A 17,360-nucleotide genomic window follows, 5' to 3' on the forward strand; every position below is an offset into this window, starting at 1 on the left:
TAGTCAAGTTCATTTATATTTCTACAGCTGAATAATCTAATTGACAGATTCGTTTTTTCTCGCTTTTTACCCGCCTTAACCAAAAATTTGTCTCACAAAATTGCAACTAGATCAACAAGATGCCAATTAATTAAATTAATTCTACGCTGCAAACTTATGAGAGCAATATTCCAAATAAAAACCATTTATTATTATATCAATATGAAAATGATAACTGCCAAGTTTTGTTTTTCAATTGCTTTTTATCCCTTTTAATAAACATTTGCTCTCATAACCGAAAATGTTTCTCACAAAAGATTAAATAAGTGTGTAAATAGATCAACAAGTTACCAGTAAATTATAGTTAATAATAATTAATTAAATATGTCGCGAACTTTTGACAGCAGCTCCTCCCTCATAAAAAATAAGAACAAAAATATTAGTTTATAGATTTTCTTCACATGGAAGACGTAAGTCTGTTAATATGAGCATTTATATATATATATATTTTGTATTTAAATTATATATTACTATATTCTAGCTAAAGGTAATCGGCCTATGCAGTTAGTGTGCTTGTGGCACGCTCCTCGACCTCGTCGAAATGGCGCCGCATCATGCGATGCTTCTCCAGCGCTGTGCCCTGAATGAAGCGTTCGCCGCAAGTGCCGCAGACGAATGTGCACTCGCCGGTGTGCTGCTGGAGATGCAGCTTCAGATCCTTGGCCTGGCGATAGCTCTTGTCGCAGTAGGTGCACTTGTATGGCTTCAGTCCACTGTGCGTGAGCATGTGCCGCTTCAGCTTGTCGGATCGTGCGAAATCCTTCCCACAGACGGTGCAATGGAAGGGCTTCTCGCCCGTATGCATGCGTCGATGCGATATCATTTCCGAGTGTCGTGGAAAGGCCATTTCGCACAGATCGCACTTGAAGGGCTTCTCGCCGGTGTGGCGACGCATATGCGTGACCAATGTGGCAGCCGATTGCGTTTCCCGGCCGCACAGCGAGCACAGGAACTTCTTGACTGCCTCCTTCCGCTTGCGATCCCCATTGATGTGCACGTCCCGTATGTGATTGTTGAGCCGCGACTTCATTTGATACGTGCGATCGCAGTGCGGACACTGCAACAGCTGGACACTATCTGCAGGAGGATCCGCTGGAATGGCTGGAATGTGATTGGCGTTAGTTGCGCCTGGTTCCGCTGGGCTGGTGCTGTCAGCGATGCTGCCATGTTGCAGCATCATGTGTTGTTGCAGATTCTCCGGCCACATGAATTTGTAACTGCATTTGCCACACGACAACTGCTTCGCCGTGCTGTGGCACTGCGATTGCCGGTGCTGCTCCATGATGCTCTGTATGAAGTTAACAATTAGAAAAAGAGGAAAGAGATATGGGCATCAACAAGGAACTTACCTTGCAGACACACTTGAAGATGCACAGTTCGCACTCGTACGGCATCTTGTCGAAGCGATGCATCGCACGCTGATGCTGAATCATTTCGAATTTGCGTTTGCATTGCACTTTGCACAGTTCACAGATGTAGACGGAGCGTGGACTTGGTGGCGAGGATGCCGACTGCATGTGCAGCTCATCCTCCGTTTCGGAGTCGCCCAGCTGCAGTTCATAGCCCGATTCGTTTGTGATCGAGTAGTTGTGCGGCGAATCATAGTTCTGGTGCATGGAGAGGGCCAACTTCAGTTCCAGCTGAATGTGCGAGCGCAGATCGCTGATGCGCTCAAAGTGCAGATTGCATATTTTGCACGTGATCCGTTTGGCGCCATTCGGTTTTGATGTGGCCGCAATAAGTGTCTCGGCCAGCGGTATATCTTGCTCCCGTATCCCATGACGCTTCAGATGCTTAACCAGGTAATCGCGACGATAGAATTTGCGCGTGCACCATTGGCAGGGTATCAGTTTGGATTCCTCGGCATGCACACTGAGCATGTGCACCGTCAGCGACTTCTTCTTGTCAAAGACACGCTTGCAATCGTTGCACTCGAACGTTTGATTCTGAAAGGGATTCGTTTTAGATTAGATCACGCCATATGCTTGATTGTGCTTACTGTGATGCGATGCTCGCGTATGTGAGCCTTGAGATTGTGCCGCCAGCGGAAGCGCAACGGACACCTGTGGCACAGGAATCGCTTCTGGGCATTCTTGCACTGTAGCTCATTGTGATGCCGCAACAGCTGGAGGCTGACGAAGCGGGCATCGCAACGGCCGCAGACGTGTGGCGCCTCCAGCCAGGCGTGCATCTGCCTCTGGTGATCGTACAGCTGATATTTGCGCTGGCAGCGCTCGTGGCACAATTCACAACTGTATTTGGCTTTGGGTATGCTGCGCTGCTGATTCGCATCTCGCTCCTCGGCATCCAGTTCAGCCTCGCTCTCCGTCTCGGAGCTGTACAGATCAATTTCGTAGCCAGATTGATTGGTTATCGAGTAGAAACGTTGATAGATGCCCGCGGAGAGATCCTTGCGGATGAGCGCCTTCAACTGATCCTCGCTAACACCCTTGGCATCCGGGTAGAAGAGCTCGGCCAGCTCATGTGGTTGCATATTCGAGCGTGCCCCAAAGCCAACTATTTCCGGATGCTGCTCCAGATGACGTCGCAGGTCCGCAATCTTATCGTATTGACTCTGACAGATCATGCATTCGATAAGCTTGTAGCCATGCGGCTTGCATACGTTCACATCGATGTCCTTGGCCTTTTTGCTCTCGCCCAGATTCGCCGATCGCTTGGAGTCGCGATGCACCTTGAGGTGCATCTGCAACGCTTCCCGGTGACTGAACTTGCGTATGCAAAAGGAGCACGACAACCAATCCGTCTTCGATTTGTGCGCCCGGGATGCATGCTGCTTCAATAGGTCGATGCGCTTGAAGTTCTTTGGGCATTCCTTGCACTTGAAGATGGCTCGTTTGAGAGTGTGCAACTTAGACGTTTGCTTCCACTTCCTGGCGCGCTCTTGCAATGGCAAATCATCCAGAGAGCTGAAATATATAGAAGTAATAAGTACATAGATATATCCTCAGTTGGTGTCCCTCATCAACAGCTGCTTACTCTTCCTCATCCAGGTCAGCCTTAAGTTCTTGTGCCTGTGCATTTGTTGCTCTAGCTGCAACATCCTCTTCCTGCTTAACTGGTTCGAGCATATTGAGTGGATCTGCCGTCTTTTTGCCATCCAGCTCATCATCCAATTCCACATCGATTGCATTTTGTACTGTGGTAAACTCGGGCAGTTCTGTGCAGGTGATATCATTCTCAGCATCCTCCTCCTCCGTTTCCAACTTGACCTGCAAATAATTGTTTAGTATATATATTTTGAGGCATATATGTATAAGGCAAGTGCTGGTACCTCCACATGCTGCTCGGCGCACATCTCCATGGGCGCCTCCCGTAGGCAGTCGTTGGCGCCCGTCTTGTCGCCGTCCAATCGTTCCACATGGTGCATCAGCAGCTCGTTGGCGGCCAGCGCCTGCTTCACGTAGTAATAGGCGCCGATCAATTTGCGGGCACAATTGCCGCACAGACATTGAGGCAGCTGTTGCGACAGTGCCTCATCCAGCTGCAACGCAAATGCATTAGCAATTTTAGCTGCAAATTATAGCTTAAAATCAACTCACATCGATGTGGGTCAATTCGACCAAAATGTCCGCGAGCTGTTTATCCGGAAATCTTTTGGTGGACGTTGCCAGCTTGTACAGCTTATCCGTTTCACGTGCATCGCAAGTGCGACACATGACTGGCAGCTTCATTTTGTCACGTTCTAATTGACTTTTAATACATTGAAAACGGCATAAAAGAACAGTAACAAATCACAAAACAATATTCCCATTGCTTGCTTATCTATTAAATACATATGTGCACTGCAACTGTGATGACAAAAGTTCGTGCAACTATCGATTAATCACGTAAGTACATCGATTACATCTAAAGTGACAGTCATCTTTGCATGTCATACACATAACTCAAGCTTACTAAAAATCTACGATTTTTGTGCCGAATAAATTTTCAAATATTCCTTAGAAACTCTGAAAAAATTGTTAATACAATCTTATAAAATGTTGGTTAATTAAAATAAAAGTTTATTCGATAATCCTGTTCCAATTTTGTAAGTTTTCTTAAGAAACTTAATGATAATTATTGGAATTAATAACTGCCTTTTTAGAAAATACATTTAAAGTGATATAGGATATCATTTAAATGTATTTTTATTTAAGCTATTTTATAGCAGTGATGATATTCAGTGAATTTACTGCATTAATTTAGTTGCAAAATAAACAGTGAAATTAATATCAGTTTTTTAGAAAACGTTTTTGATATATATTTAAAGAGGTATACGATTAAAATTTAAACTATTGTAGAGCAGTGATGATATTCATTGCATTTACTGCTAAAATCCGTTGTATTTTTAGCTTATTCTATTAACTTAAGGGCATACAAATCAATCAAATGGAGTGTAATTTCCAAAACTTTGCAATAAAAAGAAGCAATCCTGCATAGAGACTCCCCTTAGCACCCGAAGCACTTCTAATACTTTTTAATCGTTTTCCTTATCAGGGCGAGGCGCTGCTTGTGCGCCTCAGTGACAGCGGCTCGCTTGTAGGGACGCAGTTCGTCGGTTCCGAAGCCCGGTATCCACATATTATATTTTCGCTCCAGATGTAATTGAACGTCGCGCACCTCGATTTTATTTGATTTACGATGCTTGGCAAAGGCACTTGTCGATTTCACCGTGTCCTCAACGAAATCATCGATGATCTGCAGCAACAGTTCCTCGACATCCTCATCCAGCTGCGTTGCGGGATCCACTTCTCGCACCAGCTCCGTGAGACGTGGCTTGGTTAACATCTAAAACAAGGGGAAAATCATTTGAGATTTGGGTTTGAGTTGAATTGGAATTGGAATGCTTACTGGTGTGTTCTCAGCGCCAGTTGCTGTATTGTGGCTAGCGCTTTTACCACTTGCCCCCGCACCACTGCCACTGCCAACACCACTACCACCACCACCACTACCAACTGGGGCCGATGTTGAGCCACCGTTCTGTGAGGATGAGTTACTGTTGTTTGTCATGGGGCTGTGCTGTGAGGGCGAGGCCATTATTGTTGTTGTCGTTTCGTGCTGTTGCCCGCCGCTGTTGCTATCAAAAGTGGTAAAGAGATCCGACATTGCTTTGTTTTCTTCTTCGTTTTTGCATATATATTTAGTTATGATTTTTTGATTCGATGTGTGATTTTAACTAAAGCAATGCGAGTTAGTTTTGAGTGTTGCAAATAGATGGAAACCAAAGCGTTGCAGTTGTTTATGTTGTATTGTACTGTAATTAATGTGCGTGTGTGTGTGTGTGGTGAGTGCATGATTTGTGTGTTAGCGCATGTTATTTAAAACATGCAATAAAATAATAATGTTAATGTTAATTACATGGTGCATATTTTGCTTGGTGCCACATTTTAGTTTATCGTGCAGGAAACAAGCGCAACTCACAGGAGCAGAAGAATCACAAATTACTTACATTTGTTTTTTACGCAAGTGTTTTACTTAATTTTGACTATTGAAATGCAAATTCGAGAGAAAAATAAAACAACAAGCACATCAGGCTTGCATTAGTGTTGTACAACAGCCAATCATCACCCAAGAGTACTGTAAAATATATATCGATACATCGACAGGTTTTGCGATAGTTTTTAAAATTTTTTTAAATTATTATTAAATCTATCTATTTTCTTATATAGCTCTTACTAAATTACTAATTTTAAGCTTTAAAATACATTGTGGCTCAAGACGATGTGTTTTAAAAAACTAGACTTTTCAAGCTTAATATAATACTAAATAATAATCGATAATAAATTGCAACTTATCGCTGACAGCAAAATCGAAACGAATTTTATTGTGTAAAAGCGCACGGAGGCGGTTTATTTGCGCATTATCAATTTATAAAACATTACATTAACGGAACAAAGCAGCATACAAGCAAAATGTCAACGGCAGAGCCAACACCCAATTTAGGCCAAGAGGCCACTGACAATGCAGAACCCAAAGATAAAGAAGAAACTGTGGATATGACATTCACAAAGGAAGTTCGTCAGGCAACAAAAGATGTCCACAAGTTGACTGATGTATTAGTTAATGCCAAATTCGCAATAGGTAAATATGCTATAAGATAATTAGGATTAATTAACATTATATTTGTTCACTTTTTTGTACATGCGCAGCACTTTCGGACGATGAGGTTTGGTACGATGGACTTTTGGTCTTTTACGAATTATATAAATTCTTTGAGACCAACTTGCCGGAGCGCCTGCTGCCCAAGGAGCTGCATCGTACGGCTGCCTTTGAGCGTGACTTTGACTACTTCTATGGGTCCGACTGGCGCAAGTCATATGAGCCGCGTCCGGCTGTCCAAACGTATATAGCCCATCTGGAGCAGATGGCCGCTAAAAATGAGGTACTCCTCTTCGCCTTTGCCTTTCAGATGTACATGGCATTAATGTCCGGTGGTCAGTTGCTGCAAAAAAAACGTATGATTGCCCGAAAGCTGTGGATATTTCCCAAAGATAGCGTTGAGCAGGTGCAACAGAAACAGGCCGAAACGGATGCTGCAGCGGCAACCGCCCGAGCAGCCGCAACAGCCGAAAATGATGGCATTCAAGATGAAAACGATCTGCGGGCCAGGCCAATGCCCGAGCAGGTCACCATTTCCCAGGTGGGCTGTGAGGCCACATACTTTCCAATTAGAATACCCTTGCTGAAGAACAAGCTACGCCGTATCTTCAATGACGTCTACGGCAAACTGGATGATGAGATGCGTGCCGAGTATATTGAACAGAGTCGCAATGTTTTTCGCATGAATATCGAGCTGCTTCGCACCGTCAAAGGTGTGAATCGTGCTAATCTCAAGAAACTGGCCATTGCTGTTGTCTTTATAACCAGTATTTATGTGGCTTTCAAATTGGCTGTTAAGTAATGTTCTAGTTGTATAATTAAATATTTTATTATATGTATTTGAGATTAGTTGTTAATTCCAGAGTTTATATATGCTTGTTTGAACCAAAGGCAATAAATTACATGTTAAATGCAGATCAAGCTGTAATTGCTTATGCAATATCCAACAGTCCACGTTTATTAAGCCAGGGCATAAGGCGCTCAAACTGCGCCTTGTACAGCTTATTCCTAAATCGATGCTCTAAAATTGCATCATCCGACGCAAATGGATCCTCTGTGGGCTCCTCTAAGAAAAGCGACAATGTGCCTATAACAGTTCCTGCAGCTACAATTAAAGAGTTATTAATAAAATCTGGCAAAGAATATTTGTGTGTAAATAATTATTGGGATTGGGGATGCTTTCTGCTGCCTGTAACATATTCACAACACAAATATTGGAAGACAATCCAACCTTGGTGTAACTTTATAAGTTGGCGACATGAGCTATTTACACTTGAAATTGTGAACGTTGATGCACTGAACTTATCCGTATCGTTATTAAATATTTAAATATATAAATACATACTATTATAGAATCACCGCGCAATTGTGATATACGCGTTTTCTGCGCCAGTGCAAGCACAATGGGAGGATTATTGTGTTGTTGCCAGCGTCAGAAGTGCTTGGATTATATTTAATTTTATCTTATCGAAAAACTTCTTATCAAAAATTGCACTTCACATAATTGTGAAAATGTATGTACAAATGTAGTAGACAAAAGACATATGTATGTATAAATTCTTGATCAGTGACAACAGCCAAAAAAATGAGTTTCTAATTTTTCAGAAAGTTATAAACTCACCAAGTATGGGATGCTTGAGCAAAATAATATGCAGTGCCTTTAAGTTAGGTAAGAAGCCAGTGCATTTCAATAGCTTGGCATGTTCTATCAGATTCTCATGATACCATCTGATCAGATAATCGAATTTATCCATTTTAATATCCAATTGTGTCGAACTCATCAGGAAAAACAATAGATCCAATGCAGGACTGCCATATTTGGGGCACTGATGATCCAGTAGATAGGTCTCTTGCAATTGACCCCGCTCATTATGCTGAAACATCACGTTGTTCGTCCATAAGTCACCATGATTTAGCACATTGAATTCCTGCTCATCAACCCGACCATCTTCTATGATGATGTCCACAAAATTCTCTAATATGGCATCCTAATGTGGGAATTGGATTGAATTTATTTATACTTATTATTGACTTGCAATTTAGTTAACAAATGCTTACCAATTTATGACGATATTCCTCCACCCCATTGTATTCATCAACGACCCTCTCGAAAGCTCTATTGTTGGGCTCAAATATGGAAATGAAGATGTCGCGTGTTCTGTCGTTAATGTTGCCATCATTATATGTGACCGGATAGGGTCCGTTCAGTTCCTTATACCTAAGTGAAGCTGCATGCCATTGGGCCAGTTTTTTGAGCACACTTTTGGTATGCTCCAGATCCAGACAATTCGTTCGATCCATCATCTTAAAGCCATCCGACTGCAAATTATCCATTAACAAATAGTCGGCTGCAATTGTTTTGTTAAATCTGTAGCTCCTGGGACTGAAGGTGACCGATAATCCAGCCTTTTCGTAGAGCAGTTCAAATGCTGGCAAATACTTTCCATACACTTCCAACTCCCTGGGAAACATATTAAATGCGGAGTTTTCATCTATTTCATCGTTGATCTGTACTTTCAGTATGTAGGAATAGGTCTTTGTAGATTGATCTAGTGAGATATAACAGTTTGTTATCTTCAAGATTGGTTTACCTCTTTCAATACCCACCTTTTAGCTGCGCTTTAATTTCTACTTGGATTATCTTGGAAGCATAATTATCACCAGGCTTGGTAGCAAGGGCCAAAGTTCCGCCAAGAATCTTTTCAAATTGAGGCTCTTTGGCAGCAATAATTTCACTGAAATCTTGAAAGTTTAACCAATCCAATTTCAAGTCATCTGAGCACTTTTCGGTGACATCGCTAATAAATAAATTTATTTGTTATTATCTCCGTTTTGTATATGGACCATTTTCAAATTGGATCTAATAATATATAGCATACATTTATATACATATTTATATATGTATATATATATAAATATATATATATAATATATATAATGATGATAATAACATTAATGATAACGATAAGAATGATGATGATGATTGTAATTTGTGCATTATATAGATAAGATAACGATTAATACAATAAAATTGGTTCTAAAATAGTATCATTATGTTTGGATTCTTAAAAAACCGTATACATATATGAGATCTATCTCAAGTTAATAATATTCCAATAAATTTGATCCAATTAAAAAAGAGTAACAAACAATTTTCAAAACTTTATTCATTTGTTTAAATGCGACCAATTGAGCTAAAGCTATTCTTATATTTTATGTGAATTTCAATACATTTCTTTGGTAACTTTTACAATAAAAATCATTGTTTAACTATTCATATATATGTACATATTTACAGTTTACTTGATTTTTTTTCTAAAATTAAAAGTTTGAAAACATGTGCAGGATTAAAACACCTAAGACTTACACAATGTCGAGCAGTCCTTTATGATTCAGCCATGGATAGAGGACCTCGACATGTTTGCGATATCTGTCGCCGTTGTAGAACTTGTACATAAACTCTTTGGACTCTTCAGAGTCGCCCATCATGGTGTCCATAGACGCATTATCCGTGGGATCGAGCAGCACAGCCGCCATCACCTGTGCAACCGTAGTTACTGCCGGGAGCGGATTCGCCAGCAGAATATTGTGGAGTTCCCTCAGGCTGGGTATGTGACGGGGATACTTGAGCAGTTCCAGATTGCGCTTTAGTTCCGTATGGTAGTAGCGCACAAAGTAATCGAATTTCTCGATTTTAATATCAAAACTGGGCGACGACAACAACAGATAATACAGATCGCAAGCAGGTGAATTGAAATGCGAGCGCTGAAAGTCTACAAAGAGCGTGTCCGTAATTTCACCTTTTGGACCATAAGCGAACATCACATTATTTGTCCAGCAATCGCCATGATTCATGACATTAAACTGAGTAGGATCATAGATGCCCGCCTTCTGTTCCAACTCAAACATGTTAGTTATGATCTTTTCCTGTTAATAATAGAGTTTATACATAATAAATTATTTTTGTAATCTTATCAGAAAACACAAATTGCCATATCTGATCTCTATACAAAAAAAAAAGACGAATTATAAAAAAATTATAGACCCTAGTTTTAAAAATATAATTTTTTTGTTGATTAGCTTAGATAATTAGAAATATATTGCCATCTATACAAAATTAACAATTTCGTAGAGGATTATCAACCACAGAATATAATTAAAGCATAATTTCATTAATATCCATACTGTGTCCAAATTTAACTATTTTTATAACAATTTATTTTCTAAGATTTGATCTTAAAATGCACACTCATTAAACTAACCCTAAAATATTATAACAATTTACTCTCTTTATTTAACAATGCGATTCGGTTCAGCATTCAGCCATTGTCATTAAGTTTATCTGTACACAACAAGCGGCGTTGCACCTCTCAGTTGGAAATACTCGGCAACATTATCTAATTGAATGATCCATCCAAATTCCTACTGAAAAATTACACTTCAAATCCAATAGGACTTCTATCGCCGTTGCCTTTTGCGTCGCCTTCGTGGATGCTGAGCTTGACTCTGCTTATTGAATTTGAATATTTAATTTCACAACGGTCGTTTTCGTTGCCGAAATTTTCCGGCCGCTTTCTGCGCCGTTATTTTCAACTGTCTGCTGCTGATAGGAGCTGATAGGAGCCGATACGGAAGCATTGCAGCATAGCAGATCGCTTAAGCTTTATCATTTTGCTTTACTGCTTGATCGCTCCCCTTTTTCGAACTCATTTAACCTTGGAGCCCACCAGCATTTCGTGCTAATTTTCATGGCGTTACACTTTTTTATCCCACTCCTAATTTTTCAGCAGACAAAGCTGAACTCATCTTTAAGTGATCGCATCATCGATATCCATTGATATCGATATCATATGTTACAGATGTTATTACAGATTTAGTGGCCTGTTACCTACATTACCACATCAGGCCTGCTACATATGATATACTCGTACTAAAAATAATGTTTCTAACTAGTAGATTTTTTGAATTACTACACACAAAATTACTATTTGCGTTGAAGATCTTTCGTATTTCGTATTTCTTATTTGTATTTATTCTTTACTTACCACCTTATGGGCGTAGTCTTCGCTGCCCTTTATATTTTTCAGAGCGTCCATGCAAGATTGCTTGAAACGCTCATTTATAGGGCTCTCGAAGATTGGACGTGTTCGCTCATTGTACACCGACTTGTCCAGGCAATCCACATAGGGACCTTTGGTCACATATAGCTGTGCGGATGCCGCATGCAATTGTGCTAACTTGGCCAGGACACACTCTGTTTCCTCTGTACTTAGTCCTTGCAGGCGATCAGCGTTCTTAAATCCGGCAACACGCAGATTTTGAAGCAATATGCGATCTTCGTCGGGCTCATTTGGGATCTGGTAGTACTTTGGACCAAAGACAACTGGGTGGCCAGCCTGCGCATACAGTTGCTCCAGCTCTGGAATAACATCCTTATACATGGCAATCTCTTTCTTGAAAGTGAGCATCAGGTCGAGTATCGATTTGCCTGGTCCAGTGCCGGGAGGTATTTTCAGCATAAGGGATGTGCTTTCAACTTTACCGCTTAAGGTCTGGTAATCAATGTCCACAGTGAGCATTAAGGAGGAGTAGTTGTCACCAGCTGATGTGGCCTTTTTCACACGGAAATCTTGAATATCCTTCAGATCGGCTATCTGACCTTTGAGCTTATCCTTAAAGTAGTCGCTGGTAACCCAGTCAGGCACTATAGAATCCACGTCAGCTTTTGTTGCTGTTGGGGTGGACGCTACAGTTGTGGCTTTAATTGGTTGGGTGTTGGTTTCACTGAAATTTGTATATAAAATACATTGGATATTGAAATATAGATATATTGCAGATTCCATAAGTAACTTATTTCACTTACTATGGCTCCAACAGTCCACGATTGTCCAGCCAGGGCAATATTTGTTCAACGTATTGCTTATAGCGTTTATTGGTGTACATAAGTTTCTTAAAGTTCAACGCGCTATCGTCGGCACCGAGAAAGTTCTCAAATGTGGCCGATTCCGTAGGATCCAGAAGGACCATAGGCAGCACCATAAAACTGGCCAAGAATGCATGGGCGCCATATTTGTACATTTGCATTTGTAGCTCCATCAGCTTGGGCATCCGTTCCTTGTAGTCCAACAGCTTGAGATGCTCAATCAGCTGATCATGATAGTATTTTACAAAGTAATCGAAATATTTGAGCTTGTGATCTAAGTGCACAGATGTCATGATGAAATAGTTCAAATCGCACGCTGGATGACCGTATCGGGGATTTTGGAAGTCCACAAAGATCATGTCAATCATCTTTCCATTGGGATCAAATTTGAAAAGCAGATTATTGACCCAACAATCACCATGCGCCATCACATTAAATTCACTGGGATCAGGTTGTGATATTTGAGATAGAGTTTCAAGCATATTGCCGAAATATTTTTCCTATATAAAAATAAACACATTGTTTTATTTTTTTTTTTAATTCAACATTTATAAAGTACTTACCAACTTTTCACGATATTGCTCGCAGTTCTCATAGCAATTCAGATTGTCCAGGAATATTTTTTGTATAGGAGCAAACATTGCATTAGCCATAGCCTTAGCTTTTTCGTCGCCCGCGACTATCCAACCTTCAGAAAGCAAATCACTAAATGGTCCATGAATGCTCATATAGGTGGCACTACCGGCATGATACTGAGCCATTTTGCGCAGCACAAATTTGGTTTGTTCAACATTGAGGCATTCGCGACGATTCACATTCTTATAACCATCCTGACCCAGATCATACATGAGCACCGTATTGGCCAGTTTCGGTTCCGTTTTCAGGCTCTCCTTGAATTTGTAGGCGCGTGGAGCAAACGTTATATCCAGGCCTTTGGACTTATATAGCTTCTCTAATTTGGGCAGCATATCTAAGTAGGCCTCATTTTCAATATCGAAGAAATTCTTCATTTCCAGCATTTGTTCCATTCCTGGTATATCGTGTGGTACTTTCATCATTAGAGAAATGGGCTTGACGGTTTTGTCTAGTTGGGAAAATATTAAATATATAAACAAAATAATATATAATTTTTAATAATTAATAGTTTTTGTGCTCAAATTAAAAATATAAATATCGAAATAAAACTTAAGTTAGTTAAAATTAAAAGTTACCTTTTTTTGCGTTGTCAAAAATATAATTTTAATTGAAGGTACAAAACGTTGGTATAATGTATTATTTAATTTCATCCTTTTCGTTAATAATAAAATATTTGTTTCATTAATTCTTTGTTAGATTACAATAGCTAAATATGATTTTCAGCTGCAAGTCAACAATTGAGTTGATTGATTGTTGTAAATAAATTAGAGATAGCTACATAATAGTATTTTAGCCGAAGGCCAATTTAGTCATGCAATAAACCCGCTAGATTATTCAGTTTATAATTGCAATTTTGGTATACTTTGTAATGATAATAATAATAAAAAAAACTAAAAGAGTATTTATTGGGTGCACTGTTATCTCATTTTTTTTGTCCCGCTTCTCACACCCCAACAGTGACTGCCACAATTACCAGCACTTTTGTCTTATTGATAAGATTGTGACAACAGAGACCACCCACTTTTCACCGCTTATCTCAAACAAAAATATCAACCTTATTGTCGAATCTTGCTTTTGTGACGTCACGTTCAGCATTCTCTTACTCACCAGTTAGCTCTGCTTGGATGCTCACTCTCAGCATGAGCGTCGCATAGTTCTCGCCAGCAGCCACGGCTGCCTTTACATTAAAGCTCTGTATCTTTGAGAATTGCGGCACATTTTCTCTCAGTATTTCAACAAATTGCGACTCATTAATCCACTTGGGCACCATTTCCGTGTTGAAAACACTCGGTGCTGGATCGGCAACAGGTGTCGGGGCCGGTGCCGGTGTTGATTGTGGGACAAAAGCTGTTGGGGCACGCGCTTCGGCCTGCTCGACAGTATAACTTTTTTTTTGTTTTGAATTATGGGAACCCATTGCGCGATATTTTTAGATGTGCGTACGGTTTGGCAAATATTTTAAACTGAGTGTTTGCCTTAAAATGTTCGTCGGTATTTATACCCAACGTTCGTTACCGATAAAAGCTGCTGATTGCTGAACTATTTATTTGCAGCTTTTGCGTTGTTGCGAGTATCTTCGATTTAATAGTAATATGTGTGTGTAGAACAGTATACAAAATTATCAACTGATATGGTTCGTGAATACAAAACTTGCTGACGAATACTAAAAGCTAGATTATTATAGCATTCAAGGTCGTGCCGCCAATTTTTCACAACTGCGTTTCATTCGATATAAACATATACTAACAAATTTCCCTTTTTTTTTTGGAAAGCTCATTTGAAGTTTCGTCTGACTTTGTTTCGGCGACCAATCACATGTTTCTAAAAATACAGTGAAGCGTGATTAGTTATATCCCCCATCTCTCTCTGTGTACGCCTATGTAATTACATTGTGGCGCATTCAAGTTTTACGCAAATTTATTGTCAAATGATGAAATAATTTAACCAACTCTGTTGAGGACTGGAAGATACCCTACGCGCAGGCATACACAAATAAATATATATACAAGCTGAAACAAAACAGAAAAAAATTCAAAATAACTATTTGTGTTTTAATTGCCCAATTCTAGAGCTTTTGAGTGTAGAAATTAAAAATGTTAGCTTTAAAAATGACTTAACTGTTGCCTAATTGTGTATACGTAATACAACTAAAACAGATGTAATTTTTTAAGATCTGAATTTATTGATTAGAATTTTAGGAATATAGTTAGGTCATTTGAACATTCATTAATACCCAAAACTTTTCCATTTGCAAAACATATTCATGGTTTAATAATGCGATTGCTTAATATCAAATTGCTTGTATTTTATATTAATGAGAGCTCCACAAATACCAGAACTATTCTAAGTACAATCGCAATGACTATGTACATAATATACATATGTATATGAAATATATACATATTTTATAGCCAGCTTGCTTGTCTAATCTGAATATAATCAGTTTTGTTGCTGATATTAGATAGCTGAAACCATGGCGGGCAATAATTGTAAATTGGAAATAAGCGCGCAATTTGATGTAAATACATCTAAAAGGTCTATGACCGAATACAATACAAGTTTAGGTAAATTGTGTTTCAGAATTGATTTGATTTGAAAATTTTAAATAAATAAAAGAAATTAAAAAAAAAAAATAAAATTTAAATAAATAATTAATTGCTTGAATGATTCTGAAGCATCCCAAATTATATGAATTCATATGAATATGAATGAATACACTCGTCATGCTTGCTAAGTGGGTTAAAAGTACCACATATTAAGTATTATTCAGCAGTTATTTCCTCGTCTCTTAATCTAAGCATTTCAAATCAAAGGAGAATCGATTAAAGTTTGACATATCGAATGGAATGTATATTTAGCTACGCATCTAAGAGACCACGATTGTCCAGCCAGGGCAGTATTTGTTCTATATGAGCTTTATAGCGTTCATTTGTGTACAATTGGCTTTTGTATTCCAGGGAGTTTTCTTTCTCATCTAACAGCACAATGGGTAGCACCATGACGGACGCTGTGATTGCCCAGATACCATATTTATATAGCAGCATATGCAGTTCCGAGAGGGTGGGCAAACGGTTCGTATACTCCAATAATTGTAAATGTTCAATCAGCTGATCGTGATAATACTTGATGAAGTAGTCGAATTGCTTTAACTTGTGATCTATGTGGACAGATGTCATGATAAAGTTGAGAAGATCTGCAGATGGATGGCCATATTTGGGCAACTGAAAGTCAACAAAGATCATATCAATTAGTTCTCCATTCGGGTCATATTTGAACAGTAAATTGTTGATCCAACAATCCCCATGATTGATCACATTAAATTCAGTGGCGTCGAATTGGCTCAAGCTAAGAAAATGTCGGCTCATTTTAGAGAAAAGTGTTGCCTTAAAATATGACTTTAGTAAATATGTAGTTAAAATTTCTATGATAAATATTGCTCACAAATTTTTCATAGTACTTAGCGCCATCTTTGTAGCCATAGAGATGTTCCAGAAACATTTTCTTAAACGGCCCCATTATACCCTCTAGTATAGATATAGCTCTTTCCTTATTGGGGCCAAACATGGGTTGCGTAAAGAGTTCCGGATATGGTCCATTTATAATTCTGCAGTGCGCCCCCGCTGCATGATACTGCGCCAATTTACGCAACACAAATTTGGTTTGGTCGACATTGAGGCATTCGAGACGATTCAAATTTCGATAACCATCCTGACCCAGATCATACATGAGCACCGTATTGGCCAGTTTCGGTTCCGTTTTCAGGCTCTCCTTGAATTTGTAGGCGCGTGGAGCAAAGTCGATATTAATGCCTTTCGATTTATAGAGCTCCTCGAATTTCGATATAAGTTCCTCGTAAGTAGCATTCTCAACAGTGAAGAAGTTTACTGTTTTTAGCATCTGTTGCATTTTGGCCGACTCGTGTGGTACCTTCATCATAAAGGACATGGGCTTTATGGTTTTATCTTGAGGGGGAGAAGGACTTAAGACAAAATTTGAAATGTAGATCGCACTAACCAGTTAGCTTCACATCGATGCTTATGCGGAGGATTAACGAGGAGTAGTTTTCGCCAGAACTCAGAGCTGGCTGTATGCAGAAATTCTCGATTCTTTGGAACTCTGGCACATTATCATTGAGAATTTCTAGGAACTGTGTCTTGTGAATCCATTCTGGCACTAACTTCCGGTCAGGATGCATTGTGCTGCCTGTTGGTATTAGCGTTTCTTCCTTATCATTTGGAATGGTTTCTAGTGAAAGGGTCGTTGAAGTTGACCTGCTTTTAGCAACTTTCTTCTGTTTGGAGCTGTTCTGACCCATGCCGGACTTTGAATTGAATATCTAAATTGATTCTTTCATACTTTACCCATTTGTTATGTCTACAGTACTTACATCCATACTATCACTAAATCGTAGTCGCATTCGTCTTAGCTGTTTGAATTCTTCATTTTTCTCTTATCTAAAATTTATTTCGTTGATTTTTTTGTATTATTTATTTTTCCATGTTGTTGCCTACTAATCATATAAAATAATTTCTCTTATGACCTAGTAAGAATAAGACAAATATTCAGAATGCTTCTTAGGAATAAGAGTTAAGAGTAAATTCAACTCTTAACTTTGTAGTCAATATTCCATATTTTTCACTTATATGCGCAGAGTATTTCATTT

General features: G+C 39.3%; 5 protein-coding genes across 9 annotated transcripts; 1 reads left to right on the forward strand and 4 right to left on the reverse strand.

The window, feature by feature from the left end:
• Positions 1-222: 222 nt before the first annotated feature.
• Positions 223-3,782, reverse strand: LOC6563559 (zinc finger protein Xfin). The gene is made up of 6 exons (XM_001990357.2): positions 3,600-3,782; positions 3,332-3,541; positions 3,037-3,269; positions 2,039-2,966; positions 1,389-1,985; positions 223-1,327 (listed from the first exon to the last, which is right to left on the reverse strand). Exons 1-6 carry the CDS (start codon positions 3,729-3,731, stop codon positions 536-538), a joined length of 2,892 nt encoding a protein of 963 aa, XP_001990393.1. The 5' UTR covers positions 3,732-3,782; the 3' UTR covers positions 223-535.
• A 543-nt stretch (positions 3,783-4,325) lies between these two features.
• Positions 4,326-5,588, reverse strand: LOC6563558 (transcription initiation factor TFIID subunit 12). Of its 4 annotated transcripts, none has more exons than XM_001990356.2 (3): positions 5,489-5,588; positions 4,891-5,116; positions 4,326-4,827 (listed from the first exon to the last, which is right to left on the reverse strand). In XM_001990356.2, the coding sequence occupies exons 2-3, from the start codon at positions 5,074-5,076 to the stop codon at positions 4,507-4,509; spliced, it is 507 nt and encodes a 168-aa protein (XP_001990392.2). In that variant the 5' UTR covers positions 5,077-5,116; positions 5,489-5,588; the 3' UTR covers positions 4,326-4,506. The 4 variants fall into 4 exon arrangements, with proteins under 4 accessions (XP_001990392.2, XP_032592959.1, XP_032592960.1 ...); XM_032737068.1 differs by having other exon boundaries at positions 4,891-5,293; positions 5,489-5,546; XM_032737069.1 differs by having other exon boundaries at positions 5,398-5,542.
• Positions 5,589-5,860: 272 nt separating this feature from the next.
• LOC6563557 (heme oxygenase 2) lies at positions 5,861-7,080 on the forward strand. The gene is made up of 2 exons (XM_001990355.3): positions 5,861-6,120; positions 6,189-7,080. The coding sequence occupies exons 1-2, from the start codon at positions 5,952-5,954 to the stop codon at positions 6,938-6,940; spliced, it is 921 nt and encodes a 306-aa protein (XP_001990391.1). The 5' UTR covers positions 5,861-5,951; the 3' UTR covers positions 6,941-7,080.
• Positions 6,949-14,161, reverse strand: LOC6563556. Its single transcript, XM_001990354.2, has 9 exons — positions 13,805-14,161; positions 12,625-13,145; positions 12,002-12,561; positions 11,184-11,922; positions 9,506-10,065; positions 8,746-8,936; positions 8,197-8,687; positions 7,760-8,126; positions 6,949-7,243 (listed from the first exon to the last, which is right to left on the reverse strand). Exons 1-9 carry the CDS (start codon positions 14,112-14,114, stop codon positions 7,071-7,073), a joined length of 3,912 nt encoding a protein of 1,303 aa, XP_001990390.1. The 5' UTR covers positions 14,115-14,161; the 3' UTR covers positions 6,949-7,070.
• Positions 14,162-15,519: 1,358 nt separating this feature from the next.
• On the reverse strand, positions 15,520-17,163 carry LOC6564248. 2 transcript variants are annotated; one of them, XM_001990353.2, is made up of 4 exons: positions 17,085-17,163; positions 16,712-17,018; positions 16,139-16,659; positions 15,520-16,080 (listed from the first exon to the last, which is right to left on the reverse strand). In XM_001990353.2, exons 1-4 carry the CDS (start codon positions 17,112-17,114, stop codon positions 15,556-15,558), a joined length of 1,383 nt encoding a protein of 460 aa, XP_001990389.2. In that variant the 5' UTR covers positions 17,115-17,163; the 3' UTR covers positions 15,520-15,555. The 2 variants fall into 2 exon arrangements, with proteins under 2 accessions (XP_001990389.2, XP_032593105.1); XM_032737214.2 differs by having other exon boundaries at positions 16,712-17,033; positions 17,085-17,159.
• Positions 17,164-17,360: the final 197 nt, after the last annotated feature.

The sequence above is a fragment of the Drosophila grimshawi genome, unplaced genomic scaffold, assembly GCF_018153295.1.
Source record: "Drosophila grimshawi isolate 15287-2541.00 unplaced genomic scaffold, ASM1815329v1 contig_311, whole genome shotgun sequence".
Taxonomy (NCBI): domain Eukaryota; kingdom Metazoa; phylum Arthropoda; class Insecta; order Diptera; family Drosophilidae; genus Drosophila; species Drosophila grimshawi.

What these genes read in the sequence shown, in the direction of transcription:
- LOC6563556 (XM_001990354.2), bottom strand. Translation starts at nt 14,114, where the DNA reads ATGGGTTCCCATAATTCAAAACAAAAAAAAAGTTATACTGTCGAGCAG. An exon ending in CATCCAAGCAGAGCTAACTG is followed by an intron (nt 13,146 to 13,804) that starts GTGAGTAAGAGA and finishes TTTCCCAACTAG; the next exon opens with ACAAAACCGTCAAGCCCATT. An exon ending in GCTCAAGCATCCCATACTTG is followed by an intron (nt 7,244 to 7,759) that starts GTGAGTTTATAA and finishes CTTTAATTGTAG; the next exon opens with CTGCAGGAACTGTTATAGGC.
- LOC6563558 (XM_032737068.1), bottom strand. Translation starts at nt 5,145, where the DNA reads ATGTCGGATCTCTTTACCACTTTTGATAGCAACAGCGGCGGGCAACAG. An exon ending in CTGGCGCTGAGAACACACCA is followed by an intron (nt 4,828 to 4,890) that starts GTAAGCATTCCA and finishes CCCTTGTTTTAG; the next exon opens with ATGTTAACCAAGCCACGTCT.
- LOC6564248 (XM_032737214.2), bottom strand. Translation starts at nt 17,114, where the DNA reads ATGCGACTACGATTTAGTGATAGTATGGAT. An exon ending in GATTTAGTGATAGTATGGAT is followed by an intron (nt 17,034 to 17,084) that starts GTAAGTACTGTA and finishes GAATCAATTTAG; the next exon opens with ATATTCAATTCAAAGTCCGG. An exon ending in CATCGATGTGAAGCTAACTG is followed by an intron (nt 16,660 to 16,711) that starts GTTAGTGCGATC and finishes CTCCCCCTCAAG; the next exon opens with ATAAAACCATAAAGCCCATG.
- LOC6563557 (XM_001990355.3), top strand. Translation starts at nt 5,952, where the DNA reads ATGTCAACGGCAGAGCCAACACCCAATTTAGGCCAAGAGGCCACTGAC. An exon ending in TAATGCCAAATTCGCAATAG is followed by an intron (nt 6,121 to 6,188) that starts GTAAATATGCTA and finishes GTACATGCGCAG; the next exon opens with CACTTTCGGACGATGAGGTT.
- LOC6563559 (XM_001990357.2), bottom strand. Translation starts at nt 3,731, where the DNA reads ATGAAGCTGCCAGTCATGTGTCGCACTTGCGATGCACGTGAAACGGAT. An exon ending in TCGAATTGACCCACATCGAT is followed by an intron (nt 3,542 to 3,599) that starts GTGAGTTGATTT and finishes TTTGCGTTGCAG; the next exon opens with CTGGATGAGGCACTGTCGCA. An exon ending in GCGCCGAGCAGCATGTGGAG is followed by an intron (nt 3,270 to 3,331) that starts GTACCAGCACTT and finishes AATTATTTGCAG; the next exon opens with GTCAAGTTGGAAACGGAGGA.